At 45.7% G+C, this 27,416-nt stretch overlaps 1 protein-coding gene and 1 long non-coding RNA gene across 5 annotated transcripts in view; one reads left to right on the plus strand and one right to left on the minus strand.

Annotated features, from left to right (window-relative positions):
• The window catches only part of LOC140719341 (uncharacterized), a 27,501-nt gene extending 15,927 nt beyond the window's left edge, over positions 1 to 11,574 (minus strand). For both annotated transcript variants that reach the window (XR_012096895.1, XR_012096896.1), the window contains exon 1: positions 11,071 to 11,574. This is a non-coding gene — a long non-coding RNA (uncharacterized lncRNA). The remainder of the gene's footprint in view (positions 1 to 11,070) is intronic.
• On the plus strand, positions 8,352 to 19,064 carry LOC140719339 (myoglobin-like). Of its 3 annotated transcripts, none has more exons than XM_073033912.1 (3): positions 8,352 to 8,507; positions 15,802 to 16,021; positions 17,213 to 19,064. In XM_073033912.1, the coding sequence occupies exons 1-3, from the start codon at positions 8,425 to 8,427 to the stop codon at positions 17,357 to 17,359; spliced, it is 450 nt and encodes a 149-aa protein (XP_072890013.1). In that variant the 5' UTR covers positions 8,352 to 8,424; the 3' UTR covers positions 17,360 to 19,064. The 3 variants fall into 3 exon arrangements, with proteins under 3 accessions (XP_072890013.1, XP_072890014.1, XP_072890012.1); XM_073033913.1 differs by lacking the exon at positions 8,352 to 8,507 and adding an exon at positions 11,174 to 11,211; XM_073033911.1 differs by lacking the exon at positions 8,352 to 8,507 and adding an exon at positions 13,960 to 14,093.
• Positions 19,065 to 27,416: the final 8,352 nt, after the last annotated feature.

Consider the following 27,416-nt stretch of genomic DNA (forward strand, 5'->3'; position numbering starts at 1 on the left):
GGTATGGAGGTCCACAGATGCCCAGTTATCCATCCCCCTCTCGGCCTCACCAGTGTAGTCCAAAGGAAAGCTTATGAAGCAATGTGTTTGGCAACAGCTTGGCTGCAGGAGCTGCCAGGAGGATGTTCAATGATGTCCAACCACCTTAGGGGCTCCACTCCGGATTTGCTGTCTGGGTTCACTCCCGTAGCCTTCGTCTCTCCCGAGGCTGCCCATACCCATTGCTGGGGATCTGGATCACAACCACTAGGGCGTGTCCACACACTGGTCTGCTGTGTGTGCAGGGACCAGAGACCTTCTCCCCGTCCTCTGTAGTTCAGCCTGAGTCCAAAAGGAGTCCAGTTTCCACGTGTCACCAGTGAGGAGGCACTACATGAGGTTTACTGTCGGAGACGCTATGTACTGGCAGGGAGAGACACATTCAACTCTCCTTTTCGCAAGACTGCGTGAGTCGGTGTAGACCAATGTGAGTCAGTATAGACCAGTGTGAGTCCATGTAGACCAGTGTGAGTCCGTGTAGACCAGCGTGAGCTGGTGTAGACCAGTGTGAGTCAGTATAGACCAGTGTGAGTCCGTGTAGACCAGTGTGAGTCCATGTAGACCAGTGTGAGTCAGTGTAGACCAGAGTGAGTCAGTGTAGACCAGTGTGAGTCAGTATAGACCAGTGTGAGTCCGTGTAGACCAGTGTGAGTCCATGTAGACCAGTGTGAGCTGGTGTAGACCAGTGTGAGTCTGTGTAGACCAGTGTGAATCCATGTAGACCAGTGTGAGTCTGTGTAGACCAGTGTGAATCCATGTAGACCAGTGTGAGACAGTGTAGACCAGTGTGAGTCAGTGTAGACCAGTGTGAGACAGTGTAGACCAGTGTGAGTCAGTGTAGACCAGTGTGAGACAGTGTAGACCCGTGTGAGTCAGTGTAGACCAGTGTGAGTCTGTGTAGACCAGTGTGAGTCAGTGTAGACCAGTGTGAGTCCGTGTAGACCAGTGTGAGTCCATGTAGACCAGTGTGAGTCTGTGTAGACCAGTGTGAATCCATGTAGACCAGTGTGAGCTGGTGTAGACCAGTGTGAGTCAGTGTAGACCAGTGTGAGACAGTGTAGACCCGTGTGAGTCAGTGTAGACCAGTGTGAGACAGTGTAGACCCGTGTGAGTCAGTGTAGACCAGTGTGAGTCAGTGTAGACCAGTGTGAGACAGTGTAGACCCGTGTGAGTCAGTGTAGACCAGTGTGAGTCAGTGTAGACCAGTGTGAGTCCCTGTAGACCAGTGTGAGTCCATGTAGACCAGTGTGAGTCCGTGTAGACCAGTGTGAGTCCGTGTAGACCAGTGTGAGTCGGTGTAGACCAGTGTGAGTCCATGTAGACCAGTGTGAGTCCATGTAGACCAGTGTGAGCTGGTGTAGACCAGTGTGAGTCTGTGTAGACCAGTGTGAGTCCGTGTAGACCAGTGTGAGTCCCTGTAGACCAGTGTGAGTCGGTGTAGACCAGTGTGAGTCCGTGTAGACCAGTGTGAGTCAGTGTAGACCAGTGTGAGACAGTGTAGACCCGTGTGAGTCAGTGTAGACCAGTGTGAGTCTGTGTAGACCAGTGTGAGTCAGTGTAGACCAGTGTGAGACAGTGTAGACCCGTGTGAGTCAGTGTAGACCAGTGTGAGTCAGTGTAGACCATTGTGAGCCAGTGTAGACCAGAGTGAGTCGGTGTAGACCAGAGTGAGTCGGTGTAGACCAGTGTGAGTCCGTGTAGACCAGTGTGAGTCGGTATAGACCAGTGTGAGACAGTGTAGACCAGTGTGAGACAGTGTAGACCAGTGTGAGTCTGTGTAGACCAGTGTGAGTCGGTGTAGACCAGTGTGAGACAGTGTAGACCAGTGTGAGTCAGTGTAGACCAGTGTGAGACAGTGTAGACCAGTGTGAGTCTGTGTAGACCAGTGTGAGTCGGTGTAGACCAGTGTGAGTCAGTGTAGACCAGTGTGAGACAGTGTAGACCAGTGTGAGTCTGTGTAGACCAGTGTGAGTCGGTGTAGACCAGTGTGAGTCAGTGTAGACCAGAGTGAGTCGGTGTAGACCAGAGTGAGTCGGTGTAGACCAGTGTGAGTCCGTGTAGACCAGTGTGAGTCGGTATAGACCAGTGTGAGTCAGTGTAGACCATTGTGAGCCAGTGTAGACCAGTGTGAGTCAGTGTAGACCATTGTGAGCCAGTGTAGACCAGTGTGAGTCCGTGTAGACCAGTGTGAGTCAGTGTAGACCAGTGTGAGCCAGTGTAGATCAGTGTGGGTCAGTGTAGTCCCGTGTGAGTCAGTGTAATCCAGTGTGAGCCAGTGTAGACCAGTGTGAGTCCGTGTAGACTAGTGTGTGTCGGTGTAGACCGGTGTGAGTCCGTGTAGACCATTGTGAGCCAGTGTAGACCAGTGTGAGTCAGTGTCGACCAGTGTGAGCTGGTGTAGACCAGTGTGAGTCTGTGTAGACCAATGTGAGTCAGTGTAGACCAGAGTGAGTCGGTGTAGACCAGTGTGAGTCAGTGTAGACCAGTGTGAGTCTGTGTAGACCAGTGTGAGTCAGTGTCGACCAGTGTGAGCCAGTGTAGACCAGTGTGAGTCCGTGTAGACCAGTGTGAGCCAGTGTAGACCAGAGTGAGTCCGTGTAGACCAGTGTGAGTCAGTGTAGACCAGTGTGAGTCGGTGTAGACCAGTGTGAGTCCGTGTAGACCAGTGTGAGCCAGTGTAGACCAGTGTGAGTCAGTGTAGACCAGTGTGAGCTAGTGTAGACCAGTATGAGCTAATATAGATCCCATGCAAATCAAATCCCTATCAGAAGGGTTTAATAGCCATCATTTATAACATGATCATGAAAATACAGCCAGGGTTGTCAGATAAAGTTAAGAATGAATGGGAAAAAGAACTCCAATGTCCGTTACCTACAGAGCAATGGGAGAAATTTTCACAGTTTGTTAACTCCTCTTCTATTTGTGCCAAACACGCACTGATACAATTCGAGGTGGTACATAGGGCCCATATGTCTAAGGACAAACATGCTCGATTTTATTCTCATGTTAATCCAATCTGTGATAGTTGCCCTTCTGAAGTAGCCTCTTTGACCCACATGTTTTGCTCTTGCCCTTGCTTGCAAGAATACTGGAAAGATATTTTTGGTATCATTTCAACAGTTTTGAGTATTAATTTGCAACCTCATCCTATTACTGCAACTTTTGGCTTACCAATGGTGGATAACAGTTATTTATTCCCCTCAGCTTGCCGGATGATTGTGTTTGTCACACCAATGGCTAGAAGATCCATTCTACTGAACTGAAAAGAAATTAATCCCCCAACTACATTTCAATGGTTTTCCCAAACTATATATTGTTTGAGTTTAGAAAAAAAATCAGAAGTGTCATTTTTGACCCTTCGGTGAAATTTGAAGAAACCTGGAGACCATTTATCCAACATTTTCATATGAGTTAAACTGACCTTTCCCAAACCTTTTTCTTATCACCTTTAGTTATTTGGATAGAGGTGTGGAGTTATTGACACCACTGTGTATACTGGATATGATACAATAGCCTGTCGGTTAGGTTAGCTGTTGTTTTATTTGGGGAGGGTTTCTACTTTTGTAATACAGTATGAATTTGGGAGGTTATTATATCTGTGTGATTAACTGTTTGTATTTGCATTCCAACCTTATTAATTATGTGCTCTCAAGCTCTCTGTACTTGCTGTTTTTCTTCTTATGTTTGTTTGAAAATTAATAAAAAGATTTAAAAGATCCCATGTCAATCAATTAGTCCAGGGTAGTTCTAGACAACCATAGGTCAAGACTCTTGTAGGTCAACGTAGACGAGTGTAGACGAGACTAGTTACGTCAGTGCAGGCCAGGGTAAGTCGGTGAGGATCAGTGCAAGGCGGTGGCAGGAGGGGGCGTGGGGCAGCGGACCTCATGCCCGAGCAACCTGCAGCGCCAAACTTTAGAAGTGCAGTCCTGGGAGAGTGCTTCACTGTCAGCTGGCAGACCTGAAGGGGTGCCCCTCTGTTGGAGAGGCAGGAGGGAGGTGGCGAGGAAGAAATGAGGCACTACTCTCCGGCGACTCCAAATCTGATTGCTTGTCAGTTATTGTGGACACTTACGCCCGCCGCTGGCTGTGCTTTGCTCCAGGATGTCCTCAGATGGGGCAAGGACAATGACCCTGGAGGCCGGTCCGTCCACCCTCATCATGATGTGCCAAGGGAGGTCTGAATATAGATTGGAATTTGGTGCATCAGTGATGACATAACAATTGCCCAGAGACGCTTGCTGCTCCCGTCCACAGGAGCTGGTGTTGGGAATGTTAATGCCCGCACAAGAATCTTTGGGCCAGTGTTTTGAAGAGCATCGTTCCGGGCTGGAAGGTTACACATTCCAATGTGACGTGTGTGTGTGTGTGTCATGGACTCTGGCTCGGGTAGTAGGAGGCCGGGGGAATTGAGGCCAAGCTGTCCCCTACGGGTACCCCACCCCACCCCCGGGATTATCACACTGTCCAAAATCAAGGAGAGGTTCAGACAGGGAAACTGATGAGGAAATGTTTGTGCTGGAAGGACAGGTGAGGACAACTTCGTAAAGAATCGGAGGGAGGTGATAAGGCTTCACTCACTGAGTTATAGCCAGCAACTGTAAAAGGGGCTAGCTATGGAAATCCAGCAGAAGCTTTCAGAGAGGAATAGTACAAGTGCCTTAAGGGCTGGGATCCAGAGCTATCGGCTAACGCTGTGAGAGGAGCTGATGCCAGTTCCACGTTCTAGTTCATTGTCAAGGGCACTCAGGGTATACATGCAAACATTCCTCTCTTTACTCTTCACCCTTGTTTGTGAGCTTATTAACAGCTTGTTCATTTCCCTAGCAAAAGTAAATGCTTGGAGATTGAAAAGTTCCCTCCCTGTTTGTCCTAAAGCAGGGGGAGCTGACTCATTGTTATCCAGATTCTCCCAAAGCATTGCTGCCCCTGCGCTGTGGTCTTGTGTACTGAGAATAAATGGAGAAACACACAGCAGGATCCCACAACTGGCAACGGCGACCATTTCGTTTGCCAAAAGCCAGAGACAAATGTTACTGCTCAGCTGTCAACAGGGCCTTAAATATTAACATTCTGAAGTCAGCACCACCGTCAGCTAGCTTGGACTTGATGGGCAGAATGGTATCCATTCATTCTGCAGGAGTTCTGTAATTCACTGCTCCCATCACCCCTATGTTCCCCCTGCTCTGTCCCATCACTCCTGTTTTCCCCTTGCATCCCCCTGATGCACTCCTGAGCGTCGGTTTTCCTTCGCCTTGGACCTCTCTCAGCCCTGCGATTCTTACGGTTCGCGTTGCTTCGCAGAGCTGCTCCCTCACCGCCCCTCCCGTTCGGCACGGCATCACCCACCCCCGCTGCCCTCCACTGTCTGCCGCTCCCGCTGGATTTGGGGGGGTGTTGAGCCCCGGGCCTGGGAGAGAGGGGCTTAAACGGCCCAGCCTCTCCTGCACCGGGGGCTTCGGGTGCATGGAATGTGTCACAGTGACGTCCAGGTGTTTCCATGGGGGCTTTTGAACAGAGACCCACAGCACTGGAAGCATTATCGCACTGGCAGGGGGAGAGAGCGGACAATGCACGTTCCAGGAAAGGAGGCACTGGTCCTTGTCCAGGTCCATCCCCTGCAGTTGTGTGACAGGGGGCTCCCTGAGCTTGGGCTGCATTTCCAGGAAACACACCGAGACAGACGTCAAGTGCTGCTGGAATATATCAAATTGGTGAAGGACGGCCTTCGATCAACCTGATGATATCCCAGCACAGGGGGTCGCTGCTGACTGGCACGTTCCAGGCTGAGGGACACACTGAAGTGTGAGCCGGGAGAAGCCCTTCTACCTACACACAGAACAAAGAACATTGAACAGCACAGGCCCTTCGGCCCACGATGTTGTGCTGTCCTTCAAACCTACTCCAAAAGGCCAGCCCAGCCCTTCCCTCCCACATAGCAACACACACAAAATGCTGGAGGAACTCAGCAAGTCAGGCAGCATCTGTGGAGGGGATAAGTGTGAAGTGCTACATTTTGGTAGGACTAATCAAAATAGGACATACATGGTAAATGGTAGGGCATTGAGGAATGCAGTAGAACAGAGTGATCTAGGAATAATGGTGCATAGTTCCCTGAAGGTGGAATCTCACGTGGATAGGGTGGTGAAGAAAGCTTTTGGTATGCTGGCCTTTATAAATCAGAGCATTGAGTATAGGAGTTGGGATGTAATGTTAAAATTGTACAAGGCTTTAGTGAGGCCAAATTTGGAGTATTGTGTACAGTTCTGGTCACAGAATTATAGGAAAGGTGTCAACAAAATAGAGAGAGTACAGAGAAGATTTACTAGAATGTTACCTGGGTTTCAGCACCTAAGTTACAGGGAAAGGCTGAACAAGTTAGGTCTTTATTCTTTGGAGCGTAGAAGGTTGAGGGGGGACTTGATAGAGGTATTTAAAATTATGAGGGGGATAGATAGAGTTGATGTGGATAGGCTTTTTCCATTGAGAGTCGGGGAGATTCAAACAAGAGGACATGAGTTGAGAGTTAAGGGGCAAAAGCTTAGGGGTAACATGAGGGGGAACTTCTTTACTCAGAGAGTGATAGCTGTGTGGAACGAGCTTCCAGTAGAAGTGGTAGAGGCAGGTTCGATATTGTCATTAAAAAAAAAATTGGATAGGTATATGGACAGGAATGGAGGGTTATGGGCTGAGTGCAGGTTGCTGGGACTAGGTGAGAGTAAGCGTTTGGCAAGGGGTGGAAGGGCCGAGATGGCCTGTTTCCGTGCTGGAATTGTTAGATGTTATATGGTTATAATAAACAGTTGACGCTTCAGGTCAAGGCCCTTCATCTGGACTGGCCAAATGGCACAGGAGTGTACACGGAGAGACACATTTTATAATGATACAGATAAGCCCTTGACCTCTCAATCTCAATGACCTTGTTGTTGCTCTTGGTACCGCCTCGGCTTATTTACATTTGGGAACGGCCTATACAGCCAGCACACAAAAGAATGTTTTTCATTGTGTCTCAGTACAGCTGACGATAATAAACCGATTGGCAGCTGCTCAGAAGCTCAGTGCACCCCCCCCCCCCCCACCTCGGCTCTGTGGGGAAGGGTCGCAGGCGAGGGTCCGGCCGTCACTGGATAATGAGGGACCGGGTCCAGGGGGCAAAACAGTCTCCCGGGCTCCAGTGCGACATCTGAAACACTGGTGACATTCACTTATTAAAGGGAAGTGGATTGAATTTTTCCAAGAACGGTCACGACTGCTGATGTCATACGACACGGAACATAACGATGATGATAGCACGGCCAATGGGCATATTGTACTTAACCGTGGATACTATGAATAAATTATATTTTGGTGAGTGCGGGGGCGGGGGGGAGAAAATCTGCCTTGTGACTCTATCAGCCCTCACAGGTGGGTAGAAGTGGCAGAGCTGACAACGAACGCTGGGAGGGCTTTGTCCAAGGACACTCATTTTATCAAAAAGGGAGCTTTCTGTACACTGAGTTGCTGCCCCTAACTAATCTCCACTGGTGTCTTCTTGCCTGGAGTTTGGGGAAAAGGGGGACAATAGATGCAGTCTCAAATTTGCTTCCCCTCCACAGTGTGTGGCGGTGATCACGCTCCCTGCCTGATACCTGGATGGCTAAACAACCCTCTTACCTTTCCCACATCTCCCCACTGTCGTGTGTGGTGGTGATCACGCTCCCTGCCTGATACCTGGATGGCTAAACAACCCTCTTACCTTTCCCACATCTCCCCACTGTCGTGTGTGGCGGTGATCACGTCCCCTGCCTGTCGCCTGGGTGGTTTGACCAGCCCTTTTGTTTTGCTCTCACAATAAGCCAGGACAGACGGTTCCCTGGGACTGACTAAAGTCAGGCACCTGAGTCTTCTCATGAACAACTCCAACATCAAAGCGGAGCGAGACAACGATAAGGGAAAAAAAAATAAACAATTCAAGCAGTCCACACAGAGAGCACTTACTGAGAACTCTCTCAGGACATCTCAATTCCAGAGGTCTAAACGTTCACTTGAGTTCCCTTTGTTTGCCAAAAGCCCCGTGCCTGGTGAAAGTAAATGTCAGTCAGAATGTCACAGGGGGAGAGAGGGGCCGGAGCCTGGAGGGGGCTGAACGTGGACAAGCTCATCAGGTGTTACGTACGGTTAAGGATTGACCAGAATCCCTCCACCCATCCTAAAATGCAGATCAAAATAGGCTGTGGGGGGGGGGGGGGGAGACACGGCTGGGTGGGTGGGATTAGCTGACTGAGGGGAGGAGACAGATAATGCAGTGGAGTATAAAAGGTCTAAGCTGTAACTGCGACCACAATTGCCCTGCTCATCTCTGCCATCGTTCTCAAGAAGCAAGTGGTATTTCCAGGAGTCTGGATAATGGCCAACTGGGATGAAATAAATAAGGTGTGGGCAGGTGTGGAGGGGGACCTGCCCAGTCTCGGGCAAATAGTTCTCTACAGGTAAGCCACTTGGGCAGCGATCTTTCCGTTCAGAGAAACACTTCTATTTTACTTTTGCTATGTCTCTGCGGGTGATAGTTGTATCAGTGGGTAGGACTGCGGGCTCTCAATGGCTGTGAATGTTTCTGAAGGTTCTGGAAGGACCTTATAGAGTGCCGAGCTCACTTACCCATTTCCCCCACGCTAAGTGTCGGTCAGCAATTTGCTTCTCGGTAGCTATGCTCTAACAGTGTCCTCCCACAAGCCTCCGACTACCCTACCCTGAGTGCACCCTGACCAATCCAGTTCCAGGTCCTCTCTAACCTCTGCGCCCTCTAATTCTCTGACTCCGTGCCCTCTAACGATCCAGCCCCAGCTGCTCTCCTGAATGGCCGGTCCATTATTTTGAAAGTGCGATGCTCTAGCCTTGTGAAATCACAAACGCACGTCTGCCCTGTAAGAATGTCGTACTTCTCAGCACAGGCACCTCTCGCTGCTCTAAACATTCTCTACACGAGGAAGGACAGAGGGAAGCGCAGCAGAGATTCGCCAGATTGATTACTGAATCTCAAAACAGGAGCTGGAGTGGGTTCAATCTCTCCCCGAGGGCAAAGCTTTCCATCTAGGAATCAAACTGGTGAATCTTCACTACACTTCCTCTATCCTTCCACACGTCCGGAGACCAGACCCGTATACTCTGCACCAGGACACTATGGAATTGGGACCAAGAATTCTATCCTTTTGCACTCAATTCCTCTTGTAATAAAGGTTTTTTTTTTGTCTTCCGAATGCTTGCTGTGCCTGCATGTAATCTAGAGTGGTGAGTCTGCTAGGACACCCAAGGTCTTCCGAACACCGATGCATTCTATCCCTCACCTTACTTTTTTTTAAAGTTCACGTTTCTTTTTATTTCTAAAGTGGATGATGTCACATATTTCCACCTTATGTTCCTCACTAACACTGAACTTGTAATAGATAATCCTCTGAAGCCTCTCAGCGTCCCCCTCACAGCCCACACCCAGCCTTTTTATTGCTGGAAAAACCAGGATATATTAACACTCGACCTCCCCCAGCCAAATTCAGTTCAATTCCAGATCAGTTCTCATTCAACCATACATGAATACAGCCAAGCGAGACAAGCGTTACTACGGGGTCAACATGCCAAACGCAGTACCAATAGTCATACACAGCACAAAGCACACGCAGCACATACAAGGGATCAGAAAAATACAGACACACACAAAAACACCCTGCGTCCATGAACGACACAGCAGTCTGCACTGGAATAAGGCTTGTCTTTTGCAGAGTGAACACTAGAGGGCAGCACGGACTTCAACTTGGCTCCAGCACTGATCCCTGTTGTTATGCCGTCCCAATTTAAATACGACCAATTTACTCCGTTTTCTATTTATTAACCTCTATCCACGCCATTACCTTGCACTCTAATAACCTCCTATATGTCACCTTGTGGATAGCCAACTGTTTTTTAAAAAATTATTTACTGAGATACAGGGCGGAATTGGCCCTTTTCCACTTCGAGCCATGTCACCCAACAACTTCCGATTTAATCCCAGCCTAATCACGGGACAATTTACAATAAACAATTAACCTACCTACCGGTGTGTCTTTGGTCTGTGGGAGGAAAACGAAGCACCCGGAAGGAACCCACGCCGGTCACGGGGAGAACATACAAACTCCTTATTTATTCCGCTAGTTCCAACCCCAAAAGTTCCCAATAGGTTTTATCAAACGCGATTTCCCTTTCACTAACCCATTTTGCTGCCTGGTGCCATTACTTTTTTCCTGTGTCCTGTTCGTTCGTTATGTTCCGTGTCCTATTACCGCTAGCATTTTCCGCTCTACAGATCTGAGCCGCAATTTTTAAAAAAAACTATAGATGCTGGAAGTCCGACGGAAGATATCCGAATCGAAAAGATTATTCGCTTTTTCTTTCCTCAGATGCTGGCTGAATTGTTGACTGCTTCCAGCATTTTCTGTTTTTACTGTAGATGCAGGATTACCTATTCCTTGTCTCTATCTCAATTAATGGACTTCTCTTTGCTACCTTGAACCGCCCCAGGATCTGCGGAATTTTGGAAGATCAGAATTATTATCACTGCGCAAGGCGGCAGGGGGTGTGCTGTTTTGTGGCAAAGTCATTGAATGATTATAAATTACAAAATAAATAGAGCGAAACAGAGAAAAGAACGAGGCAGTGTTCACTGTCCGTTCAGAAATCTGACGGCAGAGGGGAAGAAGCGGTCCCTAAACAATGGACCTTCTCCCCGCTGGTCCCGGTGATTTGAAGCAATGCATCTAACCCCATTGCAACATTTTCCAAAACATTGGATACACGTCATTAGGTTCTGTGAATTTAATTATCTTCAACCTCGGTAAATTCTCCCAAACTATCATTTTCACTGGTATCTTTCAGCGCAAGTTGCTCTCGACTTGGATTTTCCCCACAATATTTGGGCGATATGCCCGTCTTCCTCCGTGAGGACGGGTCCCAAGTATCGTTAATTTCTTATTCTCAAATATTAAGTAAACCAAGTTCGAACAAAGAGAGACAGTCTGCCTTTACCTTTCACTTAAGTTAATTCTTGCACTCCACTTTATCCACGTCTGTTGAATTTCGGAACGTTTCAGATGTTCGGGCTTTGGTCTCTATTGGCACCTCGTCAGCCGCTTCCTTTCCTCTGATGTTCTTAAGCACCGCTGGCAAGTGAGTACTGAATTAATGGTTTAGGGACCTGGCCCAAAAATCCGGAGATCTGTCAGTGTGGGATTTAGATTCAATTAAAACATTATTTAATGGAAGGTCAGTTTGTCAATATAATCGCAAAAATAACCGCGGACTGTTGCTTAATAAGAAGTCCACCTGTTCCCTCGCGTCCCTCGGGGGAGGAAGGGAACAGCGGGCGGCACAGAGGCACGGTTAGTGGAGACTCTGCTCCCAGCTCCAGTGATCCGGGTTTAATCCTGACCCCTGGTGCTGCCCGAGCGGAGTTGTGTTCGCTGACCACCCCCTCCCCCGGAGTTCCTGTACCCTCCCACATCCCAAAGACGCGCGGGATCGCTGGGTTAATTGCCCCTCAGGATGAGGTGAACGGAATCTGAGTGTGGAATAGGTTACACGGAAAGTTAGTTGGGGGGGGGGGGGACTACTGAGGTTTTTCGGTGAGTCGGCAAATAATCACAGGTCGAAATGGTTTCTTTCTACATCATTTGGAAACAAAATGGAAAGTCTGTCATCTTTGCCTGGTCGGTTCAACTACAGTGAAGCAGCCCAGCATGGAAGGCAGGCAATGAGCTATAAACACTGGTCTGCTGACAGGTTAAATTGCCGTCATAAATGTATCAATTAAATATTGACGATTGCCAGTTTACAGTAATGCGTTGTAATATAGTTTCCCAAGCTCACCTAGAAAACCAACTTTTGTAGTTTTTTTTCAAAAGTTTTAAGAACTATGAACACTATTCCCTAAGTATCCACTGACCGTCGGAATATTTATGAAGTCTCTCGCTGCGCATTACGCGATTTAAGTCCTTTTGCAATTCCTTAACCCCCTGGTTAAGGAAAACTGATCCTGGACACTCCCTCAATTGATTTTCCGAACTATCACGACGATTTGTTTTTACCCGTTATTGTATTTCCTTGTTGCAGACCCTCCGAATTTCTCTCACCGCGTTACCGGTGCCGAATGGTGGGATTACAGCAGGCAAAATGCTGGAGGAACTCTACGGAGAGGAATAACGAGTCGTCCTTTCAGGACGAGACCCGTCACAGATCCCGCAGTCTGACCTGGTTCCTCCAGCAGTTCGTCTGCTGTGAATTATGTGCGTTTGAGAGAGTGAGAGTGAGAGAGAGAGAGAGAGAGAGAGAGAGAGAGAGAGAGAGAGAGAGAGAGAGAGAGAGAGAGAGAGAGAGAGAGAGAGAGAGAGAGAGAGAGAGTGAGTGAGAAAGAGAGGGAGAGTGAGGGTGAAAGAGAATGAGAGAGAGAGGGAGAGAGAGAGAGGGGGGGAGTGAAAGTGAAAGAGAGAGAGGGAGAGAGAGGGCGAGTGAGTGAGAGAGAGAGAGGGGGAGAGTGAGAGAGAGTGAGAGAGAGAGTGAGAGGGAGAGGGAGAGTGAGAGAGGGGGAGAGTGAGAGAGAGAGAAGGAGAGAGTGAGAGAGAGTGAGGGAGAGAGAGGGAGAGGGGGGAGAGCGTGAGAGTGAGTGAGGGAGAGAGTGAGAGAGAGAGAGTGAGAGAGGGAGAGTGAGAGTGAGGGAGAGAGTGAGAGAGATGGGGGAGAGAGGACAGAGCGATACAGAGATAGAGATTAACGGAGAGAGATAGAAGGAGAGAGGGAGAAATGGAGAGAGGGAGAGGGAGTGGGAGAGAGGGGGAGAGAGAAAAAGAGGGAGGGAAAAAAATTAATACCACCGGCATATGTCGTGAAATTTGTTAACACTACGGCAGCAGTACAATGCAATACATTGTAAATAAATAGAGAAAAACTGAGCTACTCTGGGTCTGTTAAATAGTTAAATTAAACTAAGTAGTGCAAAAACATAAATAAAAAGTTAAAGTAGTGTTCATGGGTTCCATGTTCATTTAGAAATCCGATGGCGGGGGGAAGAGAGGGAGAGAGGGAGGGAGTGAGATGAGAGAACGGGTGAGGGATGGGGGAGAGATAGAGAGGGGGGAAGAGAGTAAGGTAGATAGATAGAATGGGGAGGGAGAGAGGGAGATAGAGAGCTATAGATAGAAAGGGGGAGAAGAAGGAGAGGGGAGAGAAAGAGAGAGGGGGAGATAGAAAGGGGAGAGAGGGAGATAGAGAAACTGTTTGTGTGTGTGTGTGTGTGTGTGTGTGTGTGTGTGAGTGTGTGTGTGTGTGTGTGTGTGTGTGTGTGAGTGTGTGTGTGTGTGTGTGTGTGTGACTGTTGTCTATACTACGACCACGGTGTGTCCAGTGGGGACGACTGTTGGGATCTGGGTATACGCACGGTATTACATACACAGTGTGGCATTCTGTGTGGAGTGTGAACGGGCGAGGATGTTGTGATGTGAACGGTTCCGTGGTGCCGCGTGTGCCCAGTCTGCAGAGGGTTGAGCTGGTTATCGTCGCGTTGCCACGAGTACATTGCCCACTCAAAAGCGTGTCTCGCCTGATAGCGCCGCACCAATCTCAAGCATTCGGTGGTAGGAACTCCCCACCCATTCCTGCTGGACAGCTCCCGTGGCCGGAGCGGGAGATCGCGGGTTCACCCACACCCCACAGCCGCCATCTGTCCAGGGGACAGACTCTAGTTGCTGCGGGAAGACCATCAGCTCGGTGAAAGGGAGCCCGTGATCCACCCGAAACTGGTCTGGTGGCGGATCCTGGTACACAGTTAATTTAACTGTTTTGGACCGATACAGAAACTATCGAGAAAGTGAATAGATTGGCGGATTTAAGGTCTAAATTCCGCTGCGGCTACGCGAAGCCGTGTCAGTGCCGGTGTAGCGGATCCACATGGGAGCTCGGAGCGGAGAGGTCGCGGGTTCGAATCCGGCCGGCTCCACCCGTGCTGGGCTGAGCGACGAGCTGACATCCCGAAAGACGGACGAAACGCTAAATAAATGGCAAGCCTGCCGCCCGAAACTCTAAGTGAGGCGCGGGGAGGAACTTATACAAACACGGGGCACTTTGAGGAGTCTCTGGGGCAGTTTCCCTCGGAGGGGTAGCGACGGGGATTACAACTCGGGGAAGTTCAAAGTCCAGTTCCAGCGCCGGGAGGAGTGCGCCCCCCGCCCATGTCCTCCGTGTTCCCCGGTTTCCTCCCACAGTTCAAAGACCCATTTATAAATTGTCCCGTGATCAGGGTTGTGGGGTTTGCGGGGCGCCGTGGCTCGAAGGGCCTAGTCTGCTGAATAACTGCAATAATTATAACGATTAAGCAACTCAGCACAACATCCCTTACGTTTTAAAAGACGAAGGAGTGATACTTTGTAAGACGTGGAGAGAGAGAGAGAGAGAGCCGTGTCTGCTGGTTGGTGAGATGAGGAGTTCGCACGCTCTCCCCGTGACCGCCTGGGTTTCCTCGGGATGCGTCAGTTTCCTCCCACGGTCCAAAATGTACCGGTCAGTGGGTCAATTGGTCATCATAAAGCGTCCGGTGATTAGGCTAGGGTTAAATTGGGGGGTCGCTGGGCAGCGCTTGAAGGACTGGGAGGGCCTATTCCACTCTGTATGTCAATAAATGAAAAGAGAGCAGATTGTAACACAGAGAACCGGCTCATTCAGAAGGCCGTACTTGCAGATGATGGACCCCCCCCCCCACCCCTTTTGCAGAAAGGAATCGATGCTAACTTTGCATTTGAGAGGTCGGTTGCGATAACCAAAAGGAGCGAAGCTTTGTGCGAACGGAGGTACAGGCGGAAGGGGCTGTGGGAGCGGGATTAGACCATTTCACCCACTGGACCTGCTCTGCCGTTCCATCACGACCAATTTACTCTCATTTTCAGTCTTGCTTTAATTAATTTTCCAACAGAGAAAAAAATACAAATCAGAGGAGAAGTTTTAGCAAACACATAGTACAAAGAACGTAGAAACAACAAAAACATATATACTGTCAAGGTCAATTAAATATAATGTTAAGCTGTTGAAAACAGTATATAAACAAGAAACCACAACTCTTAACAAATCGTAAAGAAAGCAAAAATTTTATTAATAAAGAGAAAAAACCCCGCTAAATTAACCAATTTACTTTTCCATCTCAATGCTATTCTTCTGCCTTTTCCGCAGAACAGCTGACACCCGTACTAATCAAGTATGATCTGTTACGGTTCCTGCATCCAAAAATGCAGAATCGCACTTCTTTCTGACTGTGTGATCTGGAGGGGCATGGGGAGAACAGCTCCATAAGGCAAGAACGTCTGGATAGAGGGCAGTACTATCCTTCAGGCCAATGTGTCCATCTACACCAAAACCCAGTTTTTCCTCTTGTCCCTTTCCCAGACCTCCCGCCACTGACCCACACCAGCAGACACCGAACCTACCCATGTCTGGGACCCAGGGAGAGCGGACAAACTCCTCACCAGCAGCAGCCAAAGTCAAGGTTGAACCTGAATTTCTGGAGCTGGGAGGGAAGCAGCACTAACCACTGTGTCTCTGTGCCATCTCCTCCCACCCAGGACTCCTTCTCATATATTTACCCTACACTCTCTCGCTTCTAACTCCAGGACTTCCTCCTTGCTTTCAGTTGGAAAATACCTGAAGGCCATTTTAACCCCTCCCTCTCACTCTCTGCTCTTTCCCACCATCCCAACCTGCTCCTTTTTTTCACTCCAGGTTATTCAAGGAGCACCCAAACACTAAACAGCATTTTCCCAAGTTCAAGGACTTGACTCTTGACCAGGTGGAGAACAACGACGGTGTCCGCAACCATGGTAACACTGTGCTCCAGGCGGTGGGCAAAATGCTGAAGAAGAAGGGCGACCATGCCAGTGAGGTGAAAGCAATGGCAGAGACTCACATCCACAAGCACAAAATCCCACCAGCCAACTTCCCTGTGAGTACCACACTTCACAAATTACACTACTATCTTCCTGACTGATAACTTCCGGCAACTTCCGCTGCTCCGTGAAGGAATACGGGGAGCATGCCAGTTAGCGTTACTCCTTACAGCAATATGGGTTCAGTTCCTGCCGCTGTCTGCGTGGGTTTCCTCCGGGTGCTCTGGTTTCCTCCCACGTTCCCACATGTAATGTTAAAATTGTACAAGGCATTGGTAAGGCCGAATTTGGAGTATTGTATACAGTTCTGGTCACCGAATTATAGGAAAGATGTCAACAAAATAGAGAGAGTACAGAGGAGATTTACTAGACTGTTACCTGGGTTTCAGCGCCTAAGAGAAAGGTTGAACAAGTTAGGTCTTTATTCTTTGGAGGGTAGAAGGTTGAGGGGGGACTTGATAGAGGTATTTAAAATTATGAAGGGGATAGATAGAGTTGACGTGGATAGGCTTTTTCCATTGAGAGTAGGGGAGATTCAAACAAGAGGACATGAGTTGAGAGTTAGGTGGCAAAAGTTTAGGGGAACACGAGGGGGAACTTCTTTACTCAGAGAGTGGTAGCTGTGTGGAACGAGCTTCCAGTAGAAGTGGTAGAGGCAGGTTCGGTACTGTCATTAAAAAAAATTGAATAGGTGTATGGACAGGAAAGGAATGGAGGGTTACGGGCTGAGTGCGGGTCAGTGGGACTAGGTGAGAGTAAGCGTTCGGCATGAACTAGAAGGGCCGAGATGGCCTGTTCCCGTGCTGTAACTGTTATATGGTTATATTCCGAGGACGGTACGGGTTAGTGGGCATCCTCCGTTGGCACCACAAGCTTGCCGACACTTGCGGAACTGCCCCTTGGACTGTGTTGCTTCTTGAAGCAAATTATGCATCTTGATCAGGTGACGACTGTCCTATCCCCCACTAGCAAGTGGAGACACAGCTGAAAGCTGTTTAATCAGGTAGTTCGGATGGTGCTTCCGCTTGCCCCTGAGCCCGCCTCTCTTCTCCTGAAGCTGGTGCTGATGGCTCTCAACACTCAACATCCTGCGACGAAAAGAATGATTTTGTTTACACTAATGTGACAGTGTTGACACCAACCCCGTAATTATCAGCCTTTGGTATGCTAGCCCCACACACGCACTGACGCAATGCACCATCCCATGGAATTAACACCATTCTTGTTCCCTTTACATTGTCTTCTAGTTGATCACCGGCATTATGTTGAGCGTCCTCAGTGAGAAATACCCCAGCCAGATGACCACAACTGCAAAGGAATCATTCGCGAAGGCGTTTCAGACAATCTGCTCCGACCTCGACAAACTGTACAAGGAAGCTAACTTCCAAGGCTAGGCGCCCTCCTGAATAACTGTGCTGACACCGCATTAAATAGTGTGATGATGATAGTTCGGGCGAAGTAACTATTTAGCCTTTAATTGACTGTAGATCTTTTGTTTTAGTTCGCAATATAATGATTTCTTTGTGAATGAGCCTACAACATAATGAATGTATGCAAATGCAGTTAGACCATTAACTACTTTCCCATTAATACACATCTGAATTAACATTATTCTTGCATAGACTATGTCCCAGCCAGTACTAACTGGCTAACCTGGAGCCCAGCTCTGGGATTCTGCATTCAGAGTGAGTATGGGTGGGTGAGCCCACCTGCGCTAAGTCTTGAAGTACAGTTAACATCTGATCACTGCTCTCCAAAATAGGTCGTGAAGTTTAAACGTGTGGCTCGAATTTAAATTAATTAGATAGCAGCGGCCATCAGGTAAGACTCGGTTCACTTGCCTCTGTCAACTGGAGGTGGAATGAACAAGTACAACATGTTCATGGATGAATTGATCGCCCTGCGCTTATGAACGGGAAAGCTTGTGTGCGTTCAGTTCCCACAACTGGATGCTACCCTGGAACCAACCAGGAACGTCGGCCTGGGTCTGAAGGTGGCTGGGTCCAAGGCTTACTCCTCACAACCTGAGGCGACACGCTCCCTGTGCACGTCCGGCACTTGGGCAGGGGTTGCTTTTCAGATAATGCGCTGTAACAAAAGTCCTGTTTGCCCTCTGGTAAACATTTATAAGGCAATTCATGTGTTGGTAAAAACTCGGAGCTGGTTAATACTTATCTTTCGACAAACAAGACAAACCTGTCACTAACACCGATTGGGGAACTTTGCTCTGCACGAAATTCTACATAACAACTGCGATTCTACTTAAAAAAGGGACTTAATTTCCAGTAATTAAAGGAATTATGCAGTATGTCCTTTTTTCCTTAACTATCCCGGAGAAACTGATGATCAAATATGGCAAAATTATTCCGGATTTAGAGAATAGACCTGATGCCGACAGTTGATGTAGGACTGTGTAACAGAGAGGCGCATGTCTAGTTCAAATTTCATCGCTTAAATACGTTTCTTTTTGGCTATTGCTTTTTAAATATTAATTTTAAAGATATTTTAATTCCTTATAAATCTTAGTAAATCGGGATCAGCCATTCTTCTAACACTTTCAGAAGCAGAGTCAGTTCTAATTGAAATCCTAAAACCTTTTCTGGGGATGTCTTTAGGAAGGATTAGAAACATTGCCTGAGACACTGGGCAAGTATTACATACTGCTGGTGTCATCGTTTACAAGTAAGCAGGAATGGTTCTTCATATGCAGAGTTCCCGGGTTTTGCTGAATGAGTAAATGAACAAAACATTTTGGGAATAGATACTTTGATTCTGCTCGTCTATTTGCATGTAAACAGATCGAGTCGTGTAATGTACAACTTATAATTTTTTTTAGCAGCGCAATATGTTAACTCCAATTCTACCTTCTCTATTTACAGGAAGAAACACGTAGCTTGCCTGGGCTATAGATATAATATTGTAGGGTAATATAATTGGTGGAAACGTTCAGAATTTACAACCACTGATGTTGGGTTGGGGCTCACTTTAAGAGCCGGGTCTGATGTTTTGAGGTAATGACGTTAAGGCCTTTTACTGCGCTTTGTGTTCAGTTTTTGGTGTTCAATAAATGACTTGCTATGGCTTTTCGTAAACATAAAACGCCTCCGCCATTTTTATTTGTGAAAGCACACAATATCATCCACTCTTTTTTTTTGTAATTTATTTTTTATTGAAGTTCATCAAACAAACATTTCCATAAGATGTATTTCAGACATTGTACATATACATCATATAATCATATATATCACACATCTCCACAAAGTATCTATCTGGGGTATACACTTATAGAAAAGAGTGGAAAGAAAAAACAAGCAAAAGGAAAGATCCTTTTTTTAAACAACAGATTAATTGATTTGTGAGAATCAATTTGTGAGAACCAGGCCTATGAGGCATTATATAGTTAAACTATTTTTCCCAGTATGAATCAAATTGTTCCAGCTTATGATTAACAGATGCTGTTATCTTCTCCATTTTGTAAATGTCCATTGTAATTTCCATCCATGTATTTAAAGTTGGGCTCTCCTGTGATAACCATTTCCTAGTAAGAGTCTTTTTACCAGCCACCAACAGTATATTCATTAAATATTTATCTCTTTTCAACCATTCTTGAGGTATATATCCAAAATATATGGTCTTACTCTCCAAGGGTATTTCACATTTAAAGATGTCTTGTAGGGCATTGTGTATCCCCCTCCAATAGTCTTTGATAACAGGACAGTCCCAAAAAATATGATAATGATTTGCATTTTGATTTCCACAATTTCTCCAGCAAACAGGGAGGTTACTGTCATAATGGGATTTCTGAGAGGGTGTAATAAAATATCTTATCAAGTTTTTCCATCCAAACTCTCTCCATTTCTGTGAACTGGTACACTTCCATCCACTCTTTTCTTAATGCCTGATCATTCAACAGCCTTAGTGCTTGACTTAACGAATACGCTGCCCAGGTCTTTGTGCCAGGAGAGATTTCAACTAGCAAGAGCAGTGGTGATTGGCCTCTACACAGGCCAAGTAAGAGCTGAAACCATTATTTGAGCTCTTGGTGAGGGTCGACTTCAGGCAGTTGGAATTATTTTGATAATTGCTAACTTGAGTTTTTTTCTGAATTGCATAGAGTTGTATAGCAGAGTATTTCTACTAAGGTGGAAACCAAACCAGTTCACTCAGTCTGGGCGGTAGGAACACCACTGGTTAGGATGATAGACCCATAAATAAAGGTTGAATCTGGGTAATTCATGTTACTTTGACATATCTCCAAGATACATCACCTTTGTCACATTCAAGCTCTTTGTTGTTGTTGAGTGCTGTTGAATCTTCCACTCCTGCTGACCTTGTGGACGGTGTAGTTGTTCATTAGGGTCTTCGTGGCAAGGTGCAGATTGCCAGGCCTTCCTCCGCCCAGGTTGGGAACCGGCTGCATTCGAACTCTTGACCATCTGCTGAGACCACTACACCACCCGTCGTCTTTATATTGCCATACTTTTTAGCTGCACTGCTAACACATGGAATTCAGCTGGTTATCACCAGGTCAGTGCAAGTTTGTGTGGTCAGTTCTGTTACCTACTACACACTGTAGCTAATTCCCCATTACTGATCAAATACCTTATTTATTCATTGAGATACAGTGGGGAATAGGCCCTTTCAGCCTTTCAAACAGTGCTGCCCGGCAATCCCCTGATTTAATACTAGCCTAATCACAGGACAATTTACAGTAACCATTTCACCTTTATACTGTGGGAGGAAACCGGAACACCCCGAGGAAACCCACGCAGTCATGGGAATTACAGGCAGCGGCGGGAATTGAACCTGGGTCGCCTCGACTGAAAAGCATTGTGCTGACATCTACACTTTGTTGTTCAGTCATTATGTCGAGTGACCTGATGGACTCCTGCACCCCAGACTTCCTTGTTAGAGACTGCCTCTCTAAGCTCCTCCAAGGTCATACACATTGAGTATATTATCTATGTCATCCTCTCCTTTTACCTTCTGTTTAACCTAACATGAGAGTCTTCTCCAAGGAATCCTGTCTTCTCACGATGTGGCCAAAATATCGGAGCTTTTGTCTCATAATCTACTGAATGTATAATTCAGAAATGCAAGTTAAAATCCTAGCAAAGCAATTTGTGGATATGAATTTAGTTCATTCTTTTTTAAAAGGCTGGTATTGGAATTAGTGACCATGCAATCCTAGTTTGTCACAAAATCCTATATTGTTCACTAATGTCCTTGAAAGAAGGAAAGCTACAGTCCTCACACAGTCTGATCTATACACAACCCCAATACTCTTAATGACCTTTAATATAACTGTATTACAAAAATAATTAGGATAAAGCTAGATTAGAAGCAATGCAGATGAATTAAGGCCAGACCACTCGTACCCCCCCCCCCATCCATCAATTTGTTATAGTACAGGGGGAGCACCATTGCACACACTAACCTGATATGGTCATAGCCACCAAGGTGTGGTCCAGTTTCCTGTATGGCCTTCACAAGATATGCTGGCAGAGTGGTATACGGTCGGGAAGGAATGGACCCCAGGAATTCTCAACATTGACTACAGATTCCAGGAAGAAGCATGGATATAGGCCAGACATGGAAAGGAAATCAATTTATTGTACCTGCCATGTTTGTTCCTAATGGATCAGCTTGATTCAATCAATCGCACCACCAGTCATAAGGATCAGGAGTGAGGATGGACAATTAATGTACGAATGGACAAGTTAATAAATAAATGTTATTCTGCTAGTTTTAATTGCTCTGTCACTAGCTGTGATGTTTACAGTTACTTGTATACTAGGCTCTGGAATTTCTTCACTTAGCTTCTGCTTCTTACTTATTAAATAAGTCCTTCCAGCCCCGTTGCCCAGCAACCCCTATTTTAACCCTGGCCTAATCACGGGACAATTTATAATTAACCTACTAAGTGGTGAGACTTGAACCTGGGTCACTGGTACTGTAAAGCATTGTGCTAACCACCACACTACTGCCCCACCCCAAGGCTTCTCTTCCAAGAGTCTCCTGGATCAACTCTTTGTACACCCATCTTGGCATTGATTTGGCTCAGTCTAAATTCTTGGTAAATAGTTCTGAAGGCATTATATAATGCAATGTTGCTGGAAGAGAGGAGATATTTCCCATGGTAAAGGATTTCAGAATAAAGGACCATAATGTTAAAAGTGGAGTCTGGTTGTTTAGGGGTAATGCCAGGAAATAATTTCTTCATGCAAAGGGTGTATCATCAAGTTAGAGAGGTGCAAAATAGTGCCATCAGGTTGGTTAGAATTCTGCTTTACCTTGCATTGGAGATAGTTCAATGAATCAAAGAGTCATTTCATCATGATTGATCCATTTTTTCTCTCAGTCCCAATCTCCTGCCTTCTATCATATCCCTTCATGCCCTGACCAATCAAGAATTAAGTCCTAAGCTATTCAACTTCTCTCTATAACTCACGTCCTCAAGTCCTGGCAACATCCTTGTACTTTTTTTTTCTACACTGAGAAGCTTTAATGATAATGAGAAAAGTTTAAGCAGATTGGCCCTATGCTGAATCTAGATTAGAATGAGAAGTGATTTAAAAAAAAAAAATGCATGTAAGGTTCAGCAGGGGCCTTGACAAGATAGATGACAAGAAAGTGCTTCTTTTGTAGCAGAGAGGGGAATATAGAACTGGGAGCAAAGCCTGGCCTAAGGCGGGGGTTCCAAGGACCCCTTGCTTAATGGTATTGGTCCATGGCATAAAAAGGTTGGGAACCCCTGGTCTAAGGGGTCTATGACTAAAAATGGAGATGAGGAGAAATTTCTTCTCTGATGGTCATGAATCTCTTGAATTCTTTACCCTAGAGAGGCTCAGAGATTGAGTCACCACATACTTCATAGCCTGAGGTAGACAGATTCTTGTACAGTAATAGAGCCTGGCTTCATGCCCTGAGCCTTACAAGACCAGTCTGCATATGTCAGAGTTAGATTGGAGTTAAATACTGTAGATATTCAGGCTGAGGGCAAACAGGGACAGCTCTTTATAAATAAATTTAATATTGTCCATGACCTTAAAAATAAACAACTTTATAAATAAGTACAGTCACATGTTTACAATATCAATAAGCAGAACTTCCTTTTATATATGGAATGCCTTTCACTTTCTTCCTGCAAAAAGAGTAAACAGGCAATGGGAGCAAAAAGTAAAAGTTCTCTCTGTGTCCAGGCTCATTCTGCCTGTAAATTAAATCCAGCTTAAAGGCTGAATAGAATGTCAGTCATTGCAAGGACAAAAAAACTGTCCATGGGGAAAGTGGAGAAGGAAGCTGTCACCAGAAAGGGTGAATATGTTCAGAAACATTTCCATGTTATATGCTTACCTGGATTTGCTCACTGTTCTTCTTGTGAAACTCTACTGCAACTGGACAGCATAATATCGAGTAATTCTTTGCAATGATATAATGCCAAAGGATGAACCTGTGCTGTAATTCAGTCATTTCAGTTGTATTTGGTCCAAGAAAAACGCCACTGTGCAATCTTCTTTTGCAAGTCCGTTTAATTTTCAAGAGTTGACAATAAGAACTTGGGGCAACATGGTAGCGTAGTGGTTAGCACAACCCTTTACAATACAGGCGACCCAGGTTCAATTCCCACCACTGTTTGTAAGGAGTTGGTACATTCTCCCCGTAACCACGTGTTTCCTCCGGGTGCTCTGGTCTCTCACCACAATCCAAAGACTAACCGGTTGGTGGGTTAATTGTCCCGTGATTAGGCCAGGATTAAATCTGGATATTGCCAGGCGTCATGTCTTGAAGGGCCAGAAGGGCCTATTCCGTGCTGTATCTCAATAAAAAAAAAAGATCAATGACTGAGCAATTTACTAAATTCAAGGTGGCTAAAGAATTAATTTCCAAGAGTAGTGAAATCCTGAAGGTGTGAATGTGTGAAGTACAATCAACAAGTATAGATGATTATTATAAAGTCCATTACAAACAAGCTCTGCAAAAAGGCAGGGTTGGGGTTGCATTCCTAGAAACCGGTCCATATTGCTATTCTGTCGTACATGAAGATGTGTGTGTGCCATCTGCGTATCTCAAGAGAGGTGAAAACAATGAATTATTTAGTTTCAACATAGACTTTGTGACAGTGAATTTTATTTCACATCTCAAATTTTTGGAGGGTGATTTGTGAATTTTCCAATGGCAAATTTCCATTACCTGAACAGCATTACATGGGCATCCCCTGTATTTGATAAATGCCTTTCTAAAACACATCAATTTTTAGACACGGTATCAAAATGTTAATATTAGTAGTGTAATTCAACAGCAGATTTCAGAAAATTAGACTTGGGTATCTATCATGACACCAATATAGTCCTTGTGTTGACAGACAGATTTTCAATGGCATATTTGTAACGCTGCCCTTTCACATAAGACTTAACACAATGGAATTAATTCCTGAAGTTCCTGATGTTGCAGAGGCTACAAAATATGGAAAATTAATGGTTAAATACAGTATAATGGGGAGCATTCCAACTGCTTTCATCAGTCTGGTATGGAGGCTCCAATGAACATGATTTCAAGATGCTGCAGAAGGCGTAGCCTCGCCAGCTTCATCATGGGTAGAATCCTCCCTATCATCAAGGACATCTTCAAGAAGCAGTGCCTCAGGAAACTGGATCCATCACTAAGGACCTTCACCATCTGGGACATCCCTCTTCTCATTACTACCATTGGGGAGGTGGTACAGGAGCCTGAAGGCCCCCACTTAATGATTCAGAAATAGCTTCTTCCCCTCCACCATTCGAATTCTGAACAGTCCATGAACTCAAGAACACTACCACGTTATTCCCTTCTTTTTGCAATATTTATCTTAGTAATTTATAGTATTTTTGAACTGTCCCGCTACTGCAGAAACAACAAATTTCACATCATATAGGCCAATGATAATAAATCCAGCTTTTTGTTGTCTGAAACTGTGGATTTTTAAGTAGCATACAAAGGCTGGGATTGTTTGTAAATTATTATAGTCGAATTTGTAATTTACATAATGACTTGGATGTGAATAGGATTGTACTTTTTAGAAACATTTGTATATGAATGTTAGTATGTTTGCAGATGATACTAAGATTGATAGAAGGCAGAAAAATGGTTCGGTACAGCTAAGAATGGCCAGAAGGCCTGTTTCTGTGCTGTAATATTCTATGATGGTGTGGTGTTGAAGATAATGAAGAATTTAGAGGGTATCTTGATCAGATATGTGGGCTGAGGATAGGCAAATGGCTTTCAATGCAGATAATATGAGTTACTGAATTTTGGGAGAATAACCAGGGTAGGACTATAAATGTTAGGTTAGGGCCCTGGGGAGTATAGGGGAACAGTGGGACATGGATGTGCAGGTGCATATGTAGCTTGCTGAAAGCAGTGTCGCAAGGACAGTAGATACAGTGAAGGCATTTGAAATGGTGGTCTTCATCAATCAGGGCCTGAAATCATATTGTAACTATACAAGAGGCTGGTGAGGCCTCACCTGGAGTAGCGAGTAGTTGGTCACCCTGATAGAGAAAAGAATGAGAGACAAAGAATGCAAAAAAGATTTACCAGGATATTGCTTGGACTTCAGGGCCTGAGTTGCAAGGAGAGGTTGACTAGAACTTTACTCCCTGGAATGTAGGAGATTGAGGGGGTAACCTGATAGAGGTTTATAGGATTATGGGGAGCAAATAGAGGGTGAAAGCACAGTTTTTTTCATGGGGGGGTGATAAAAAATAAGAAGCATGAATTTAAGGTCAGAGGTGAGAGATTTGAAAGGGACATCAGGGGCACCTTTTTCACACAAAGGATGGTGTGGATTTTGAATGAGCTGCCAGAAGTAGTGGTCCCATTAGCAACATTTAAAAGATATCTGGACAAGCACATGGATAGGAGAGGTTTAAGAGGGCTATTGCCAAATGTGTCCAGATGGGTCTAGTTCACTGGGCAATACATTAGTGTGAACAAGTTGGGCCAAAAGGCCTGTTTCCATGCAGTATGACTGATACAATAATGCATGCATGACATTGAATTAACTGTGGGCGTTGTACATGTTCTAATGAGAAACTGTAGTAGCATGGAGAAAACTAAAGACTAAAAAATATTGTCCCTTTGTAGATTTTTGGTGGCTTTGCTATGACCATCTAAACAAAAACTCAGTGCAAGGGATACTAACACCCTACGGAGAAAATAGCAATTCTTAATTTTTAGAGGCACTTTCTTCTGATATAACCATATAACAGTTACAGCATGGAAACAGGCCATCTCGGCCCTTCTAGTCCGTGCCGAACGCTTACTCTCACCTAGTCCCACCGACCTGCACTCAGCCTATAACCCTCTGTTCCTTTCCTGTCCATATACCTATCCAAAATAACAATATCGAACCTGCCTCTACTACTTCGACCGGAAGCTCATTCCACACAGCTACCACTCTCTGAGTAATATAGTTCCCCCTTGTGTTACCCCTAAACTTTTGCCACCTAACTCTCAACTCATGTCCTCTTGTTTGAATCTCCCCTACTCTCAATGGAAAAAGCCTATCCACGTCAACTCTATCTATCCCCCTCATAATTTTAAATACCTCTATCAAGTCCCCCCTCAACCTTCTACGCTCCAAAGAATAAAGACCTAACTTGTTCAGCCTTTCCCTGTAACTTAGGTGCTGAAACCCAGGTAACATTCTAGTAATCTTCTCTATACGCCCTCTATTTTGTTGACATCTTTCCTATAATTCGGTGACCAGAACTGTACATAATACTCCAAATTTGGCCTTACCAATGCCTTGTACAATTTCAACATTACATCCCAACTCCTATACTCAATGCTCTGATTTATAAAGGCCAGCATACCAAAAGCATTCTTCACCACCCTATCCACACAAAATTCCACCTTCAAGGAACTATGCACCATTATTCCTAGATCACTCTGTTCTACTGCATTCTTCAATGCCCTACCATTTACCATGTATGTCCTATTTTGATTAGTCCTACCAAAATGTAGCATCTCTACACTTATCAGCATTAAACTCCATCTGCCATCTTTCAGCCCATTCTTCTAACTGGCCTAAATCTCTCTGCAAGCTTTGAAAACCTACTCCATTATCCACGCCACCTATCTTAGTATCATCTGCATACTTACTAATCCAATTTATCACCCCATCATCTAGATCACTAATGTATATGACAAACAACATTGGACCCAGTACACCACAAGTCACCGGCCTCCAACCTGACAAACAGTTATCCATCACTACCCTCTGGCATCTCCCATCCAGCCACTGTTGAATCCATTTTAATACTTCAATATTAATACCTAATGATTGAACCTTCCTAACTAACCTTCTGTGTGGAACCTTGTCAAAAGCCTTATTGAAGTCCATATAGACAACATCCACTGCTTTACCCTTATCAACTTTCCTTGTAACCTCTTCAAAAAATTCAATAA

The sequence above is a fragment of the Hemitrygon akajei genome, chromosome 31 (genome assembly GCF_048418815.1).
Source record: "Hemitrygon akajei chromosome 31, sHemAka1.3, whole genome shotgun sequence".
Lineage (NCBI taxonomy): Eukaryota > Metazoa > Chordata > Chondrichthyes > Myliobatiformes > Dasyatidae > Hemitrygon > Hemitrygon akajei.